General features: G+C 43.0%; 1 protein-coding gene across 1 annotated transcript; it reads right to left on the bottom strand.

Moving 5' to 3' along the window:
• Positions 1-567: 567 nt before the first annotated feature.
• LOC135261240 (zinc metalloproteinase-disintegrin-like brevilysin H2a) lies at positions 568-17,708 on the bottom strand. Its single transcript, XM_064347327.1, has 21 exons — positions 17,275-17,708; positions 13,524-13,612; positions 13,160-13,236; positions 12,670-12,748; positions 12,501-12,577; positions 11,953-12,136; positions 11,329-11,391; positions 10,840-10,911; positions 10,456-10,622; positions 8,556-8,637; positions 7,962-8,092; positions 7,384-7,561; positions 5,840-5,929; positions 5,013-5,208; positions 4,389-4,494; positions 4,115-4,271; positions 3,750-3,830; positions 3,128-3,221; positions 2,117-2,313; positions 1,762-1,848; positions 568-1,498 (listed from the first exon to the last, which is right to left on the bottom strand). The coding sequence occupies exons 1-21, from the start codon at positions 17,339-17,341 to the stop codon at positions 1,466-1,468; spliced, it is 2,307 nt and encodes a 768-aa protein (XP_064203397.1). The 5' UTR covers positions 17,342-17,708; the 3' UTR covers positions 568-1,465.
• Positions 17,709-19,545: the final 1,837 nt, after the last annotated feature.

Below are 19,545 nucleotides of genomic sequence, written 5' to 3'. Positions count from 1 at the left end.
GACCCTGCACAATGTTAGTGGGGGGGGGCTGCCAACTGTTTCCAAGGTTACCGTTTCTGGCGTGTTTCCATTCAGGTGTGCTGGCTGGGAAAATAAGCCGGTAGATTCCAGACATCTCTAAGATGGCGTAAAAGACCCCTCCCATTCTGCCCGCTGGGATTTAATATCTCTGGGTATGTAGCTGGCTGTGCCAGTTTTCTCTAGAAAGATATCATGATATCATCAGGTAGGGAGTTTTAAAGGTTAAGGGCGTACAGTGCACTGAGGGCATATTGTTGAGATACTGTAAGGTGGTACCCTCATTTTATACTATACATGGAACCATGCTAATTATGTTCTGTATTTCTGTGTTGCAATGGACATTGTTAACTATGGTACTTCTCAGAATTGTTGGAAGTTTTTTAGGACAGGTGATGATACAAATCTGCATAGTGTGCACATGTATGTAGGTGTTCGGAGTGCACAGATTGACTTAGCGACAGCACACAGATGAGTATTTCATAATACTGTGCAATTTTAACGAGGAATGATTCACATTTTGCAAAAACGGCAAATGACAGCAAAATAAAACATGCAAATTCATGGGTTTTCAATTCAAATAGTCACAAATACTCATTTTGAAATGGAGAAATATTGTAAGCAACTACAGAAATACATATACATATAAAAGTTGACATTTCAGAAATGCAGTTTACTCAATTTAAATACTTAAACTGTGTTGGCACACTGTTCTGTCCTGTATTGGTTATTTTTTTAGGGCTGACAAAATTGAGCAAAATATCACTATTACATTGATGTAGTACTGTTTAATATTGATACAATATGTTGTAATATGGCTTAATATTTTTCAGTCAGATGGAAGCCATGCATTTTTCACCTAGATCTCAAGTTATTTTCCAAATTGTTTGACAATGGGCAGATTAACAGACAGTATCCAACCTTACAGAAACATTTCATTTCCAGCTGTTTCTAATCAATGGCTTATCACCAGTGAGAAAATGTTTTTTTTTAGAAAAGTGTAACAGCTGTGCAAATCTCCTCACACTACATCAGTGTCTCACAGAAAACCCATTCGCACCAAATCATCATTAACATTGTAGTTTCCTGTGAATTTTACATAAAGTGCACTTCGAAAGAGAAAAGTGTGAGTTTGTCCGCACGAGCCAGCGTGGGCCAAGGCAGTGTATGATAGTTCCTGTTCCAAATCCACCTGGAAGTTCCATTGGCACAGGCGCGACACTTGACATGTCATTGGCTGGCAGAGCAGCCGTCATCACTTTATGGTGTAATAATTTGCCATGCCACAGGTAAGGTACCTTTGGACCTGAAAGCAGTTTGACAGACAGTGCAATCTGTCTGTAGGCCTTTTTGATCCTCTCAGGTGGCTTTGAAGGGGTGATAATTTTCAACAGCGTACCATGGCCGTCCCACCATGCGGTCGGGGGGGAGGGGGGGGTGGGGGAGGTCAGACCCGGGGATGTGGCGGTGGCCTCAGAGCCTGTGTGGAAGAAGAACTGTTCATGAGCCTTGTATTCTTCCCAGCTCCCCCCCCCCCCTCAATAAAACCTCTGATGTACCCACTGTTCTCACCATAACAATGTATTTAATAGTTATATTTCCACTCAATTGATATTCAGCCTTATCCTTAATTAGCCATAGCTTCATACTGATCTGTGGTAGTAGACCTAATTTGTGGCTGTGGTTGTGGTGGGCGCGAAGGCATTTTGGTCTGATCTCTGATGGCACGGCCGCATTTGTTACCTGACGTGCAGCGACGAGGTTGAGGGCGGGTTGGGAGAACTGGACGGAGACGGGGGGCGGAGGCGGAGGAGAACGCGGACGCTTGTGCTGAAATAGACATTCGCAGTTCTGCTGTCACGATGGGGCAAAGCATCGTCAAATCAAGCCACTACAAGAAGTGCTGTTCTTTCATGTTTATTCACATGGAGTGCAACTACGTGATGTTGGCTGAAATTACAACAATCTTAAACAGATGATCAGTAGAATTAGCATAGGCTTTACTTGAGAGCTGGACCCATCCCAGAGGAATTCTCAAAATAAGTGTTAGAACTGCTGAAGTGCAGGCATATAGATAGATAGCAGTGTCGTGCAGTACCTGTGCGTTTTCCGGATGAGATGCTGGTTGTCTCTCCTGAGAGAAGGCTAGGTTGCACATACCAGGGTTCTTCTTCTGAGCTGGGACAGACCTGTGAGAGCCGGGACCTTTCTGTCTGCGCTTGACAGTTAAAACGGCTGCCGCAGCCACAGCGATCAGAACCAATATGGCAGCCAAAATGATGCCGATGATCCCGCCTGGAATGAAAACATGTCTGATGGTGAATATTCACGGTCTAGCCAATCGAGTACAGGCCACTGTGCATCACAAACTGGGCAAGGGGGAACATAATGGTTAAATTGAGGAAGGAATGCTCTGTCAGGGGTGTCAAACTGAATTCCCAGGGGGACTGCAATATCTGTGGGTTTTTTGTGGTTTCCCTTCAGTCAGAAGCCAGTTAAGGCCTTGAATACAAAGTGTGGAATATTTCGTCGATAAATGGGTGCTGAAAACACCCCAGAAAACCAGCAGGCTCTGCGACCCTGCAGGACTGGAGTTTGGCAGCTGTGTTCTATGTGAATGCATTTATAACAGAGATGTCTTGTGTTTCAGGAACTGTCAAGCATGCCCAACCCATCCCCATCATGCTCTAGTGCAAGGCATGCACCCGGATCACACATGTCCCTGCACTGTTGCGCTTGAGGTAAGCCTTTCCTTACTTAAAGGAAATCAAACCACATGCAGGTAAACAGTCGTGTTGGATGATTTTAAAGATTTTAAAATAAACTGAAGACTGTTCTTTCAGACAAAGTGAATGTTTTGCATTCAGCTAGACACTTACTGTAAATATGTAATTGCCCACTGAACTTCAAATTAATGGCAAACTCCAGGCAGGTATACATTTTACGATAAGTGCAAGCTCACAATAATTTATTATTGGAAAGCTTGTTATTTTCCCTTTAACAGCAACATGAACTGCTGCATCTGAATCTCCACACAGGCAAATGAACTGTTTATATTTTATGTTTGAGTTTCACCTTTGGGGACAGAGTGCCAGGGCACTGCACCTACCTATGGGGAGCCCTTTATTGCTCTCATCTGCTTTTTCGCAGTCCGGGGGTAACCATCCCGGCAAACACTGGCACTCCGTTTTGTGATTGCACACCTGGAGGGGTGGAACATTGACACATGCAAATGAGTAGCAGCTCTAATGGACGTCATCGAACCCCCTCCAAAGAGGAGACAGAGTTGCCTCATCACACATCGCACATCATGCACTTCTTTAGACGGGCTCGTTTTATAATGTCCGCTCTGGCGGAGCTGCGGTGCGGAGGCAGTCTCCCGGGTTTCGCGAGGAAGCTGGATGCTAACGCGTGTTGAAAGAGGAAGTGCTCGGAGCGCGCGGAGAGTGGGCGAAGCGCGTTAGCGTGCGTGCTCCACTGAGGGCCTAGCCTCAGGCTGCGGCGGAGGGTTTGTAGCGCTCATTAGCGCTTGCGAGAGCGGGGCTCTCTCCTCGCCCTCCGCTAAAGCGCGTCTCTGACGTGGAACGGCGCTCCCCGTTTAATTGGACGGCTCCCCAGGGAGGCCGGATCGTGGCCCCCGGCAACGAAGCCGGTAGTATCTCGCAGAGGACAGCGTGCTAAAGCGGAGGAGGGAATGGGGGGTTCCGTTACCCAGAGTGCACCGGGCTTACCGCGTGGCCTCTGCACCGCGCTGAGCAGTTGGTGGCTTTGTAGGCTGTCTCCAGGGTCACACACTCGTAATCGCTGCACACCTGGGAATGGCAGAAGGGTGGCAGGGGTCAGCACCTTTCAAAGCTGCCAGTGAACCACAACAGATCACTTCATCATTATGAACCACTGCAAAGCACAAGCACCACAAAGCACTTCAACATGTTTTACTGAATCCGACCTGGCGCTCACTCAATAGGAGTGGAGTTTAGTAAGATGTGTTCCTGTGTTCCACTATCAGCATCCACTAAGAGCTGACTGACTGACAGTCCCTCTATGGCTCCTGTTTGTGAATGATTGGTTTTCTAGGCGGGTGCAGCATTCTTACCAGTCCGTCCCCACACTTTGTCCCTGTGTCCACCTGGCCGTAGTCCACGTCTGGGTCGCCGTAGAACGTAGCTTTGCAGTTACCCACTGTCACCAGGCGACCGTAGTTTGGGCTGCCATTGCCTTCAAGGCAGAAGAGCTTCCCACACATAATGTCCCTGCAGGAAGGAGGGACACACTGTTCTCAGGCTTGCACCGTACTCATCAGGGAAGTGGCATCTGTGAAGGAGAGTGTCCTTCTGCACAGGAGTGCTAAGAGTCACTGGGGGCCTTACTGTCTCTGGCATCCGATGTATGTATTCTGATCTGGTCGCTTGCAGTAGCCGTAGTACAGTCCCCGCGTGTTTTGGTTATAGCAGTTCTGCCCCGCCACCTCGGCCGCTGCAGAGAAAGACAGGGGATCCTCAGACAATAAATCTCTTATTTACATTTTTGCCAAGATTTTCCATATGCAAAAGTGGCCTTCCTGTAATTCCATATTTAGGCTGTGTGACTGCAGGTATTTTGGTCATTGAAATTCATTAGTACAGCATGTAATTAATTATTTACGGTACTTTTGTTTTCATTCAAATCTGCTGGAGACTCAAGCATGCTGCATTCAAGCATTTTTGTAAAACATGTGACTGTATTTAACCATTTGAAGAGTAAGTTCTTTGGATTTTTTTTTCTTCCAGAAGTCAGTGTTCTAGAACTCCATTGCTTTCAGTCACCAGTAGCGATTGTTACATCAGCATTAGAATGTTTGGTTTAGAACATTCTAATCACATATTTGTAATATCACACCTCATTCTAGGTATGATGCAATTGTAGTGTTCTGGACCCACCCAATTGGTCATGTCTCTACCAGTTATTGAAAAGCCAGTCTGAAATATAACAGAACCAGTTTAAATTGTGCTTACTGCCTCCCCACATCTTGATACACTGATCATCTCTCCGTGGGCATTCTCCATTGTAGCAGTACCCCTCGTCGTTTTGGCAGGGTGACCCGTTGACGACGTAGACGTCCTCCGGGCAGTCGGCGGACTTCCCCGTGCAGTACTCGGCCAAGTCGCATTCGTCCCGTGGCCGTCTGCACATTCGTGGGGTTGGCAGGATCTGTGCACAGAATGGTCATGAGATCGGGGTGCCGCCTGGCTTCAGATTTAAGCCAAGAAGTAAAGCGTTTGTGAAATTTTGTCCCTGAAAGCCAAAAGTTTGGCCTGTTTTGACTGTGTGGTTTTGGGGATGTAAGTAGTTGTGGGACGGTTGCTTTTCAAAGATATAATTCAATTTTCTATTTAGTACAAAGGAAATAAAATCACTTAATATTTTACCTGCTCGCCACCTGCTGGTCAAAATAATGATGTGCACACAAGGTCTGTTTGACTTCGGAAACCATAATCGGCTGTGTATGATCACTAACAAATATGTTTATGTACATATGTGTACATTTTTTCAGATTAAGTATTTGAAAAATATGATACACATTGCAGTCTGAAATTGCAGGTTTCATATATGGCCACCAGATGGTAGTATCAGGAGGTCTTTAAACTTCTTCATTTTAACTTGAACCTCACCATTGACACTGATTTTGGTTTACCTCTTTGGTTTTTACCTTTGACGTTCTGATTTGTGTCATATCATGTCGATATGCGACCAATCTTGAAATTTAACAGTATGTTCAGCTCACCTTGGCTGGGTTGCATTCAAGGTATTGAAATGAGAAGCGAATGTTACAGGGTCTTACCTTACAGTTGCCACAGCACTCTCCAGCAGCACACTCTGAGCCTTGGGAGAGCCTACAGGAGGTGGCATTGCAACAAGGGTTTGAACACTCCTGCAGAGAGAACCAGAAATTTACACTGTGTTCTTTCAGCACTCGTTTCCATAGCAACTTGCAAATGAAGTATGTGAGTGTATTCCAGAAGTTTACGAGCACAAGAGAAACTACAGATAAGGATAGTTGACTATCTATAGTCGGCGACAATGCAAGAGTTACTGCAATGCAATAAGGAGCTGAAGTCTTCCTTTAGTCAGTCAGTCTAGGTGCATTTACCCTTGCTTAACTATGTTACTGATACAGCTGGCACAATTAGGGTTGCCAGATTTAGAATTTGTTAAAACAGTACCCCATACTCATGCATACATAGGCGACATAGGATGGCTAGAAGCCTGGTGGCAAAGTGAAGGGGAGGGGGAAGGGGGAGGGGGAGGGGGGTGTTGTCTGAACCGATAGTGGACCAGGGTGTAGGGAGGGGTGGTGCGGTTGGCGGTGATCCCAGGATGGGTACAGTGGAGATGGAAGGTACACTTCATTACAAACTAGCATAAAATTTCAGTCAGTTATTCAGACCGAACATTTATATTGTCTGGTCGGGTCCATAAACAGGGCCTGAACAAGTGATTACACAACTGGACATTCCAGTCCAAAACTGGGCATCTGGCAACCCTAACCACAATACAGTGCTCTGCTGGGGCGTAGACAATGGAAGAGAACCACAGGGGTCTAATGCACAGTGAATATTTTTTGGCTGAGCATGCCCTGTGCAATGTTTTTAAAAATTCCAAAGGTATGTTGTGAAGGGATGCTTTCATACATTAACATGTTTGAACAGGATTACCACTGCAAAAATGCAGGCCTTCAGCATAAAATCACGATGCAACTTTTTTGCTTTTGTGAAATGCTTGTAAGAAATTAGTTGAATGCTCACCACAAAAATTGTATTACTAAATAAGTGGGTTTGTCCCTCTGTACAGCTTGTGTGATCTCTCTGACATTCCAAGTGCTGGCTCAGTGGGCAGTGGTATCAAAGGCAATAGCTTTACAGTCATGATTTATGATTTTGTGTTCTTGTACAGCACACTGCAGTCAGAATTATGTACACTACAGAATCTCCTGGCAAAAGTGCTATCTGCTATCTATCTCCGTCGATTTGGATGAACAACCCAGATGATACATTTTACAGCCTACCTCCAATGATGTTTGTCTCACCAAAAGGGCAACTGATAGGTGAACCATTTCGACTGCTACAATTTATCACTTTATCAACCCTTTGAGTAAGCAAAAATTTCCATATTTTTCATTACTTCAGAGGTTTAAAACAAAAAAAACATTAAAACAAAGTCTTATCTATGTTAGCTTAGTGCTAAATCGTATTTTAAAATATACGAGAAACAGGAAAGTGATGATACGTGACATTTGATACGTGATCTGCTTCGGGGGTAAATAAGGTTTCCCAAGCCTCAGGCTACGAGAGGGTGTGTGCACTGTGTACAGAACCCAGGACATACCGCCAGCGGGCCACAGTCACACTGCTCGCCCTTCTCCAAAAAGCCATTCCCACAAACAGGCGTGGACAGGACTGCCTCGTAGCTGGGCTTGTTGAGAAGGCATTCTGGGTTGCGGGCGTTCAGGAACTGGTCGTAGTTCCCATCGCTGCAGCTACTGAAGTGCTTCGGAATGTTGTAGCTGAAAGAACACTCTGGTTACATGGTGTACAAACCTTACACCTTAAACCTCTGTGCACGCCGCTCAGTTTTAGGAGTTTCAGGATGCACATACCAAACTCTCGCCAATCTGTTTTGTGAATTTTCATGACATTGATATTTCCCATTATATATTTCCTTTGGATTCTCGCATTTTTACATGATATTTTTCAATTTCTCATTACATTTACATCTTAAATGAAAAATGAAAAAATCTTTCTGCTAGAGTGCTCAGTGCGGTCACTGTCACGAGCATCTAGGGTAAATGAAACCTGATGTTGTTGCCGATGTCACTTTCAGCTAACTTGTTACACTTGTGTGGTTGAGCCCTGGTTCAGCCAATGAGCTGCAGATAAGAGGACCCTTGCACTGGCAGACCTTACCTCAAGGCTGGAGCCATGATGCAGCTAGCGTCGGTGCAGACGCAGGAGCTGGTGTCGTGGTTCATGCCCAAGTTGTGGCCCATCTCGTGGGCTAAGGTGGCCCCCACTGCAATGGCCTTGGGGTTGTGATCCTGGAAGGTGTCATGACATATCAAAGGAGGCAATTACTCTCAACCTCTCCCATCATTAGCAGATGGCACACTGCCAATGTAGACTAACTGTATGTTAAGAATGTGTGCTGTGTGTAAATGTAGAGGCTTTGCTCTCTGCTGTTGGAGAGTTCTTCATTCTTTGAACTCAGCGAATCGCTTGTGAGGTCAAATACTGTCCACTTTTGTTGCAGTTCTGGCCCCTCTTTCATCTTCATGTCTAACTGCTCCATTGCATCACAGGTTGAGGAACTGAGACTGACAAATCAATCCAGGAAATCCGCAGTAGGTTCTATAGAAATTTACCCTCTTGCGTAAATTAACTGTATAAATATACAAGTTATTTCTGTATAGCTGATGGGACAGATGGAGCAGAGGGTCATGGCGATGCCTGAGGTCTGCCGTTTAGCCTTGTGCTGTTTTTACCGCAACTCCCATACTGCACCTGGATGACTGCCGTGGAGTGTCCGGAGCACAGGGTTCCGATGTAGGCCAGTCCCACTGTCGCCCCTTCAAAGTCTATGTCTCTATAAACAGAAAGCACAGGGTAATTGCTCAGTGGTCTCTCACCAGCCAAAGAAGCCAATAGCTCTTACTGTAAGAAAGTAACTTGCAAAAAAAAAATTTTTAAGTCAGAGGGGAGTGTCATGTACAGTACATGGGTGTTTTCAGTATGTGGAAGAGCATTAGCGAAATCAATATTAACAGGGTGGAGTTGTGTGAATACATTAACCTTATGGTAGTGGAGTTAAGACATGCAAGATCAGACGGGTGTGAAATACATACAGAAGGCAGTGCAGCGATGGTGTCGTGGACATCGACAGGGAGAAGTTGTTATTAAATAATATTAAATATTATGTGGACATGAAAATTATTTTATCAGGCAGGTTTAACCTTTCTAATGTGTTAGAAAGTTGCACACACCTTTTATGTTGGTGGGTCAGATTTGACCCATGTTTTAACTTTTTTTTTTTTTTTTTTTTTTTTTACCTCATAACTAACTTATTATCCGTTCGTAACCGTACAATCACTTTTTTAAACATTTATTTTATGGTCCCAAGACCATTTACCTTACAATATACCACTTGTTCTCAGTTTTAAAAAAAAGTCTAAATTCACTCATTATATTGCCTATAGTGAAGACAAGGGGTAATTATGTTGTCTGACTATAATAGACTAATATTAGAACACATTTTTATAGAATAAATTGCTAATGGTTTTATTTATTAATGACTTTACATTATTGACCATAGTGACATCTGTGGTGTTATGGGTCAAAATTGACTCGTATAGATCTATGTTAGAAAAAAGGTAAAAAATATATATATTTTTTTTCTAAAACCAAACTTTGTTCAAAATACGAAATACAAATTAAACATAAACAAGAGGGTTTCTCTAATTATATGTAGTCAAGGCAGTCCACCTTGCCTAAACAAAGGTTTCAAATGGAGTGTATCCATTTGTAACATGTCAAATGTCCTGTTATTTGTCTGAATAATACTCCAAGCTCGATTGAAGGCTTAAACAAATATTTGACTATACCACCTCTTTGACAAAGGTTGCACAAGGTTTGATTGATGGCTCAAAATGATTAACTCACTCACCAACCCCCCAGCCCGGGTCTCCTGTCATAGCACAGTGACTGGGAAAAGTCCTGTGAGAAACCCTCAACAATTTTATTTATGACCAGACATCCATCTATCCATCCATTATCTATACCCACTTATCCTAGGCAGGGTCGCGGGGGGTGCTGGAGCCTATCCCGGTGTGCATTGGGCGAGAGGCAGGAATACACCTTGGACAGGCCACCAATCTATCGCTGGGTACACATACCATTCACTCACACACGCATACACACACCCATACCTGTGGGCAATTTAGAGTCTCCAATTAGCCTACCTGCATGTCTTTGGACTGTGGGAGGAAACCAGAGTACCCGGAGGAAATCCACGCAAACACGGGTTTCCCCACAACTACCCACAACTTTTCAATGCAGCATGCCATGCTATCAACAGCCAATTTTCTCTGCCGGGTCATATTTGACCCATAACACCACAGATGTAACCATTTTTTTTAGAGACCTTCAGAATTGAATGAAATGGTGACCATTTTGTAGGTGTTAATATAGTTGTTTTTGAGGATATCATGAAGCCTTGTTCCAATTTTCTTTTTTTAAAACTAGATGGTATTTATTACATATCTTAACTTGAAAACGAGTCAAATTTGACCCTAACACAATAGAAGGGTTAATTCATAAGTTGAGTGTGCAGTGCAGTAATGGTCACAGATGTGAACAGGATGTAGTTGTGTGAATGCTCTGTGTGGTTGAGGGGGGTGACACGTACGTGATCAGTTGAGCATTGTCGTTCGGCTTTGTTTTCACCATCTGGTTCCTCCATTTGGTGAAGGCGTCCAGGGTGGCCCCAGCAGGGGCTGTAATTGAGATCTTGTCTGCATCTGTCCAAACCTCCAGGCCAATAAGGGCCACGAATGTGTTGAGAGGCCTATAGACCTGCAGGTATAAAGGGGGGTGGGGAGGATTGGTAATGGACCTGCACAAACCCCCTCTTCTCCATGGCTTGGAAAGTTGTGTGGGAGACTGTTCTGAGGGGGTCATGCAAATGGCCTGCAGCCACTTTCTCTGAAGCTGCAAGTCACCAGATACTGTAGCTACCGGCCCCTTGCATGAAATCCTGTTGATTTTATGAAGCAATACATCTGAAACTCACCATGTTTGCAAAGTTGATGACTTCAAATATCCTCTTCCTGACATCCCCTAAATTGTCCTTCATTTTCTTGTACTAAAATGGAAGAGAGAGGCCAGAGTTGTCAAAGAACAGAAGGACGAGTCTGCATGTTTATGCTTGTTTAGACCGCCTCCATTTAAATTCCAAGCTCAATTATTGGATCAAATGACATTCCTCAGGTGCTGTAAAAACTCCTCCTTTTGGATGTCTTCCTCTCAGTCCATATTGTCAAGGAATTTGTCCTACGCATGAAAAAAATACTGAGACCCTGAATTCCTTTTCCCGGGGTGCAGTGGTTGGGGTCCCCCTCAACCACTGTAATTGTGGTTGAGAACAACATGGCGGGTTTATCGTAAATAATTAAGCTGAAGTTAAAAGGGCATTCACTTAGACCTTAGCTGTACTCTACCACAGATGTCCCATATTTGTTTCTCGTGGCTTGTGTTAAATATTAAGTGCCTAAGTTCTTACCATTCTGTTGTCCGCTACCACGTACATCTCCACATACTTCTGTTGCTGAAAAAGAGATGGGCCCTGAGGGGGGAAAGAGTGTGTAAGGGAGCGAAAAGAAAAACAGATTCTAACACAGATAATCAGCAGCATACTATGAGCCAAGTCACAATTCATGTCAAGTTCTGGCATGTCAAGTATAACTTGTATGTGCCACGTTGTTTCTCAATTGCAAACAGGCCTGTCAGAAAAAAGTCTGTGGATCTTTCATCATTCTGTAGTCTTATAAGTTATACTTGTCTTATAACATCACTTTACTTGTATGCCATCGAGCTTACAACTATATGACCCTCAAAGGGATTCGACACATTCCCTGGATTGCTTATAAAATGGGAAATAACTGTGATTGGAAAAAGTTGCTCAAAGGCCAAGGAATAAACAAAATGGAGGAAAGGGCAACTGCAGTACTACAAAAAAAAGAAAATTTTTTTTTGAAGGTGCCTGTTTAAAAATCAAAGCCTACAGGGAGCAGAGTGACCCAGTTTGCACCTGCTCTCCTGTATGTGCAATAGGGTTGTTCTTTATCTATGTGGTTCACTTGACCTCCCTGGTGTATGGTTGAAGGAGAGGGTAGATTTTTCTTACCCCGGACCGAGATCGCGTTCTGCTGGTGAAAGGCGGGTAGTCGGGCTCCCAGCTGGTGTTGGTGACCCCGCACACCGACGGCGTAGTGCTCAGGCTCTCGTACCTGAGCACGGCATGGTCTCCCGTGTCGTCCCCCGACAGCGGCTCGATCAGATACCTCTGCTCAGCCGTTTTAAAGTAGCCTCTACACCCAAAAAGCAGAGGGAAGTATTACTGGATCAGAGGGGCACCTCTTTTACGGCCAGAAACTTCACAAAACCCTCCTGAAGAAACGAAGCTCGTTTCATATAGAGCAAATTGACATCATGAAGAAACTAACAACAAGCATTCGGGTTTTTAAGAGCCGTGTTCCTGTGCAGTTGGGTTTGTGCCCATTGGACTTCTAACATCCAGGTTCTCATATAAAATGCTACATTTGCATTATATTACATGGCTTGTTTTCGTTTTCAGCGAGCCGTGATTTTCTGTTAATCATTCCTCAGATCCGTGGTTCTCGTAAACACGACGCATCGTGTGGTCCAGGAAGTGCGCGAACGTGCCGCTCGTACCTCAGTCCATCGCAGGTGCTCATGCTGACCGCAGACTCCCCGTCGTCGACGATGGTGCCGTGGTAGTAGCAGTGGTCCTGCGGGAATCGGGGACGGGACAGAACGTGTGAATCGGAGACCCTCGGAAGGTGAGCAGTAGAAGTCACAGGGCCCGCATGCATTTACTCACCAGGTCCTGGGGAACGGTGGTCACCTGGGTCCCGTCCTCAGTGTAGTGGGTCTCGCTGTAATCTTTGGTCAGTAATTCCCTGTAAGAAAAATTGTCCGTCATCAAAAAAAAATGGCCAAAATCATCAAAAACAAGGCATGACCTATTCAGAGGAAGCCGCAACTGACACCACGGTATAGCGACCACAATTTGCGTCATGTCGGGCAATGAGAAGGTTTAAGGAAACCGTCTGGAAATTTCAACATCAGACAGCGGGTTGCAGTTCCCATGGTTTGTGGGGAGAACCACGTGTCTGATTTTTTTAGATGTATCTGCAGTATGCACAGTAAAATGTCCAGCGTTAATTCAACACTGACAGAGAACATACGAGTTCAATAGGGAGCACGTGTACTCTGTAACAGTAGATTTAGCACACTACATTTTACTGTGTGCTGCCAATGGTTTACATCACAGTTTACATTGACAAGAATGGGAAAACCTCTAGACTTACTTGTTCTTTTCCAGCTGAATCTCGATGTCCTTTCCTTCCACTCTCATACTGTACTTCAGCACATCAGGGCGGTGGGACTAGAATTGGAATAAATACAACCAAGTAATTTCACTATCATTACCAGGCTACGTACAGAACGTGTATCAATTTAGGTTTTAGTAGCATCTTTCTCAATAGTTTCAGATAGACAGTTAATGCTATCCTCTGTCATATCTCTATATCAGCCACAGCAGGGACACACTGGCTCAGACATATATAATTGGTTCATTATTAACAGTAGTGTGGATCAGTTATCAGCAGTTTGATTGGTAATGCCTGCATAGGCCACACAGGGAAAGCGGTTGATGTGGGTAGGGGAGCTCACCTCTGTCTCTCTCTTATGCAGTGAATGCAGTCTGACAGGCCTCACCACCTCATACTCCTGCACCCCTTCCAGCTCTGGATGAAGGCCCACTGCAAAGAGAGGCAATTTGCAAGAAATGAGTTCAATCCAGCTGGTCATTTGCTTAGCAGATCCGGTTTGCCCGAGCGACTCGCACTACATCTATACGTGCTGTACGTTTAAATGAATATTCATAGAAGCGGTTCAGGTGAGGCTAAACTTTGCTCAAGGGCATTGCAGTACACCTCGGAGTTTAAAGAGCCCTAATCATTGCACTGTACACATTAACCACAATTTCTCTCCTGTGCACAGTACAGTTCCTCATAGTAAAGACATTTTTTTTAATGTTGACCATTCCTGGTAGAACAGTATTACTCATGGTTCTTCCCCTGCTCTGGGACTATTCAAGCTAATTTAAATACAGAGGCAGTGCTGCTCCTGGATATGTGCGTAGGCACAGAAAATGACAGCGTCTCAATTTTCAAAAGGGTCGCACACCCTGCTACGGTCAATTTGACGCAAAAATGAGTTTTGAGAGCGCTCTCTCTCTTCCTGTTCATCCCCTGCCGAACATGTCTGGTAGCTGCTCGCATTCTTCTGGAATTGTGCATGCAGGCTGTTGCTTGTTGCTGCAGAATTCTCATGATCCTGTTCTTTATTAGCATCCTCAGAACAGCCCCCTTTGGTCCTCAGGAAGCATATTCTGTTTGTGTGTATGTCTTAAATTATTTTAGGCTCACAGATTGTGTCTTTCAAGCACACTTACCTGGAAATATTATGTTCATCGTTCAGTTAAAAAAATGAGTCAGGCTGTATGTCGTATAAATTTACCACCATGAATGAGAAAGTCTAAAAAGGCACAAGAAGCATTATACTGGACTAGGCGAATAGCATATTTGGAAATGCAGTGTGCTCTTTATTTTCATAATGATATACAGAAAAGAGATTAAAATGTACTGCATTGGAGAAGTGAAGTACCTTGATTAATGCAGCTTGTTTTTTTATGTAGGGTATCTGTCATCAATCGCCACATCCTCTGATATGACTGCCCTCAGTTTGTACAATATTACTGGCAAAGGCACTGCATGGGTTAATTTTAAAGTGCATCTTAAACAATGCATTGGGGCTCCATTTAATGTAGCTGTTTCAGTTATCTCATTGCCATTTGTGCACACTGCCCTCCTTCGAGACAAGTCGTATACATTTATGTTCTTACATAAAAAAGGTTGGCAATTTTATGTACCAGCTTTCAGAGAGGTCACGTAAGATGGAATATTGGTTTTACGCTGATGTTTCATCATTCTGTATAGTTGTGTCTTTGTGTGTGTGTGTGTGTGTGTTTGTACGTGTGTGTGCGTGTTTGCGTGTGCGTAGGACTACAGTTGCAGCCAGCTAAGAGGATTCATTACCCCTTGGGACCTGTTAACCCAGGCTGTGCAGTTAGTTTTTAGTTGGACACATTTTACTAAAAGCTAATCTGCTGTCCTCAGTTCTCTGCACTTTCGGCAGATGACCTGGGTACAGAATGTACAGAATGATGTCATCGGTGTGTCGTCTATTGTCTGTGGATTAGCTCCTGCTAGTTCTGTACATGTGGGCAGAGAAAAACTGAAACAAGTTTAAAAGTAATCAAGCACCTATTTTCATAAACCCCTCGTCTGTGGCACACTAGGTTTCCTCTCCAAGTCCTCAGCCAGAACGTACCATTGAGAATGAAGGGGGGTGATGGGTAAAAAGCAGTGACCATGTTGGCACAAACTGAAAATCTTGTTACTCATCCCCAGCCTGATTGGACACAATGGCCACGCTAATGTTTGCTGTTTTCTGTTGGCTAGTACACAAGGAAATATCATTGTATCCACAATGCAAATGCTATGTTCTGTAACAAAATGCTCAGTTATTTCTGAACTTTACCTGTTGAAGCAGGCATTTCCCAATAGCAGTTGTGAAAATGGCTAGTGCTATAAGCCCAGTGGAATTTGGAGTTCTCTCAATTAGGGTTAGGAAACCCACTTATGATCTTTGTCCAGGCTTGTGGCCCACTAGAAGTCATATTGCAACCATAGAATTTAACTAAAATTGAAAAATAATGTGTCATTGGGCCATTTTAATTGATTCAAAAAGAAATCTGTGCTTGTTTGTGAACTGGACCACTATTGGTCCTTCGGGCTACAAATTCCTGAGCACTGCTATAAATTATCTAAAGTAAACTGTGCCATAGCTGTCTCACCCCCTGTAATAAGATTGAGCACCAGTAATCCTAAAACCTGGATAGGTGTTAAGGATGGACCAGAAAATAATGTATAGTGACCAGCGATCAAATTTAAAAGAGCTCATTAAATTTTAAGAGGGGTGTGGCGTGGCTTCGGTGGAAGGGGCTTTTATATCACTGTTTGACAGGGTAATCTAATTATTTAAAGCCCTCATATGTACTTTCAAAATTTTTGTGGACACAGAATGTTCTGAAATTGCTTTGTCAATCTACTTTCATATCTTTAATCTACAGTGGTTTCAAGAGGAGATCTACTGGGCTAACGCTAGGCAGCAATGTTGGAATTTTGTTAGAGTATACCTGCAGTAATCAATAGGCTCCATTGAACATAAAAAAAAAAACATCAATAGACCCTTATTGTTAGTTGACTCATTTTAAGACATGTATGACATTGTGATTAATCAGTTTATGTTTTCCTGGCATGGTGCAATGTGAAACTTTTTACAGTTCCGATGATGTCACATGAAAGTGTGCCATAAAGAAATTGACTATTGCTTTAAAAGAAAAAACAATTCTGTAGGAATATTGGATGCCGCCATTTACCGAATATCAGATAAACTGTGTGTAATATAGAGGAATTTTAGAGGGATTTAGAGGGATTATTCTCCAGTACACACATGGCATGGTCTGTTTGATGGGCACAAAATCTGCTTTAAATATTTGCTTCAGTCACAAGCATGAAGAAGGCTTTCAATACTAATTTTCATCTATGCTTAAAATATTGCACACAGACACACACACACACACACATATATATATATATATATATATATATATATACATTAATACTGTTCAGTTAGTGACAAAAATATCAGTAAGGCAGTCTCACATGGCATTATGACTGAGCAAGAACAACTACAGACATGAATGTGAATCTGCTTAGGACAGAGCAGATGTAAAAATCAGTAATCTTTAAATAAAAAATAAGAGGAAGTGTGTGTTTTCTCTCAAATTACATGCCTTTTCCCTTTCTCTGTTCTTTAAGATTTTCTCCATTACAGAATAATATCAAATGTAATTTCACCAAAAATGCAATAACCTATTTGCTATATAAACAAAAACCAGCTAAATCTATTCAGATGTGTGTAGAACAGAGAAGTTTCTCAGTGTATATTAACTTAGACATTTGCTCCGTTACATTCTAAGGATTCTTTTCCTCCCTTACAAATTATCTTTGTTTTTATCAGAATGAATGTATCACGGCTAATCTGAGACACCAGTCAGGAGCATTGTGGCTATTATATTATTACACACAGTAGCATTGTCCTTGTTGTACTCACAGTGTATTAATGTGAAAAGTACAGGAATATCAAATGTGATTTCAGTCTAGCAGTCTTACCGCTTCGGGAATGGGCAGGCACACTCCGCTTGTACAAATTGTGAAAACACAGCTCTTCCAAGTCATAGCAGACTGGGGTTGAGTTACTCTCACATCGGAGCAAAGTGTATCCAGTGACTTACCTGAGGGATCGAGTGAGGCGGACAGTGTAAAGATCCACAATGGGAGAAGTTTAGTTGTCATTGTCATGGTGCAGACAGCTACTGAAACCAGAGAGATCGGGAGGCCTCTTTATAGATGATCGGTCGCATTCCCTGCCGGTTCTGCCCCCAAGCCGCACCTTTGTTTGGCTTCACCTTGTTGTTTGAACCTGCACTCCTACCTGAACTTCCTTATTGTGGCGCTCACAACTCAACTTGTGCGATCGCACTGCCCCGCCGGCTGCTTATGAAGAATGCGAGAAAGAGAGAAAGCAGGGCGTGCGGTGGGCAGCCGCTCATACAGTAAGCCATACAATAGATATACTGTTCCACAGTTATATGCGCATTTGGGCTCTTTTCAAAGAGGATCAAACAATATCTACATTTTACTGGAACGAGACGGTGGATGCGTCTGAAAAGAATGCGTATTAATTCAATTTCCCCTTAAAAGATTCAGTTCTGCCTTTTTAAACATTTTATAAAAAAGAAAAAGGTTTTAGTTCACACTTTGGTTAGGCAATTTCATGCAAGCCAAAGACATCCTTTTTTCCCCCCCCCTGAGAACTGAGTATTAAATAAAGGAAGTTAAAAGTGACTTGAGTTTGGTAGTTTTTTTAGAATCTTGTTTTGTCCAGCCAAGTGGATAAGGATTAGCCTGAGGAAGATACTGTAACTCAAATCCAGGTTATGGCTTTCCGTTTTCTCTGAGGAGTGTATGGGGCCATTTTGTTCTTCACTGTACTAAATGATACATTTCTGGGCATGACCTCATGACACAGATTTTTGTTTTTTTATTTTATTTTTTTGAGGTGAAATACAAGATGAACTACAATATCGTTTTCATCTAGGATTCTCCAGCACAATTAAAATGTCCATAACTTAGTTGGAATATGTTGGACTAAATTAAGTTTTGTACAAAGAATTTCCTTTCAAATTTGGATTTAGGTTAGGACTAGGCTTAATCTGTGTCTGTGAAACTGGCCCATGAAGTTTAGTAGATTTGGGCTTGGCAAGGACTTGAATTGAAGGTCACAGAACACAATGCTACTCGATGTGGTTTAGGCAGGCTGGTAGGGAGGACTCTTCCCTTTGAACCAAATAAATGAAAAATTCCCCAGTGCACTGATGTCCAAGGTGCTATTCTTTAGATTAGATGTTAAACTGGGGTCTTAACTCACTGTGGTTTTTAAGGATTCAATGGCCAAAAAGTGTTAATCATGATGTGCTGGTCAGGTTCCCACAATAATGCATGCTGAATCAGGAAGGTTTTTTTTTTTCTTTACATATGCTCAGTTTAAATGTGCATTCTTATGCACCACACACAAACAACAGGTTCAAGTGAAAGAAACTAGTTTCAGTAGAGGTTTGGGTGAGCCCAGTTACAGTATAAAGAGATGAGTGTCCAGGAGGCCATAAAAAGTGGGGAATGTTTTTTTTTTTCATTTCTGACTGGTTTGTACTGCAGCTCATTAAACTCCAAGCGCTAAGAGCACTGAGTCATGTAAGCCTGTGCTCCCTCCTTGCACCTATTGTGAGACATGACCATTTAGGTGTGTCTCCTTAACCCTTTAAATTGGGAGTTCACAACTGTGCGATTAGAATGTACTTAACTGAACATTCTAATGCAGATGTAACAATCACTGCTAGTAATTAAAAGCAATGGAATTCTAGAACACTGACTGAAGAAAAGAAAAACCTTCCCAAGAACCTACTCTTCAAAGGGCTAAATTAAATACGCAGACTGGAGACTTTATCTGACTGTTTGGGGGGGGGGGGAGATGACTGTTAGCCTGTACTTGCACACTGATGATCATGAGTCTGCTGTCTATCTTGTGCATCATTTTACCCAACAAAAACAAAATGTAGCTAATGTGTCTCAAACACTAGAATACAGCCAGAAATGTACACTGTGTTCATTCTCCTGTCTTAACATTAGAAAATCAGAGTACATTGGAAGTTGTTTCACTGGTAGTTTCTCCTTATTTGTGGTTACATCCTGTGACAGCATATTGTAGATGATTATACTTGAAAAATGTCGTCAGCCTCTATTATTAGTCATTTAAATCAGTCATTTAAACCAATAATGCAGTGTATGACATATGTCTCTGTGGCACAGGAAGTTAGCAGCAGGTGCCAGGATGAATAATCATTCTCGCACGTTAAAAATCCCCGCAGTGAGCATATGATGCATGACGTATGTGCTTCACGCTGCCCTTTTAAACTGCAGTTGACTTCAAGAATGACATTGCCCAA

This window comes from Anguilla rostrata, chromosome 8 (genome assembly GCF_018555375.3).
Source record: "Anguilla rostrata isolate EN2019 chromosome 8, ASM1855537v3, whole genome shotgun sequence".
Lineage (NCBI taxonomy): Eukaryota > Metazoa > Chordata > Actinopteri > Anguilliformes > Anguillidae > Anguilla > Anguilla rostrata.
This window is presented reverse-complemented; position numbering and strand designations above follow the sequence as displayed.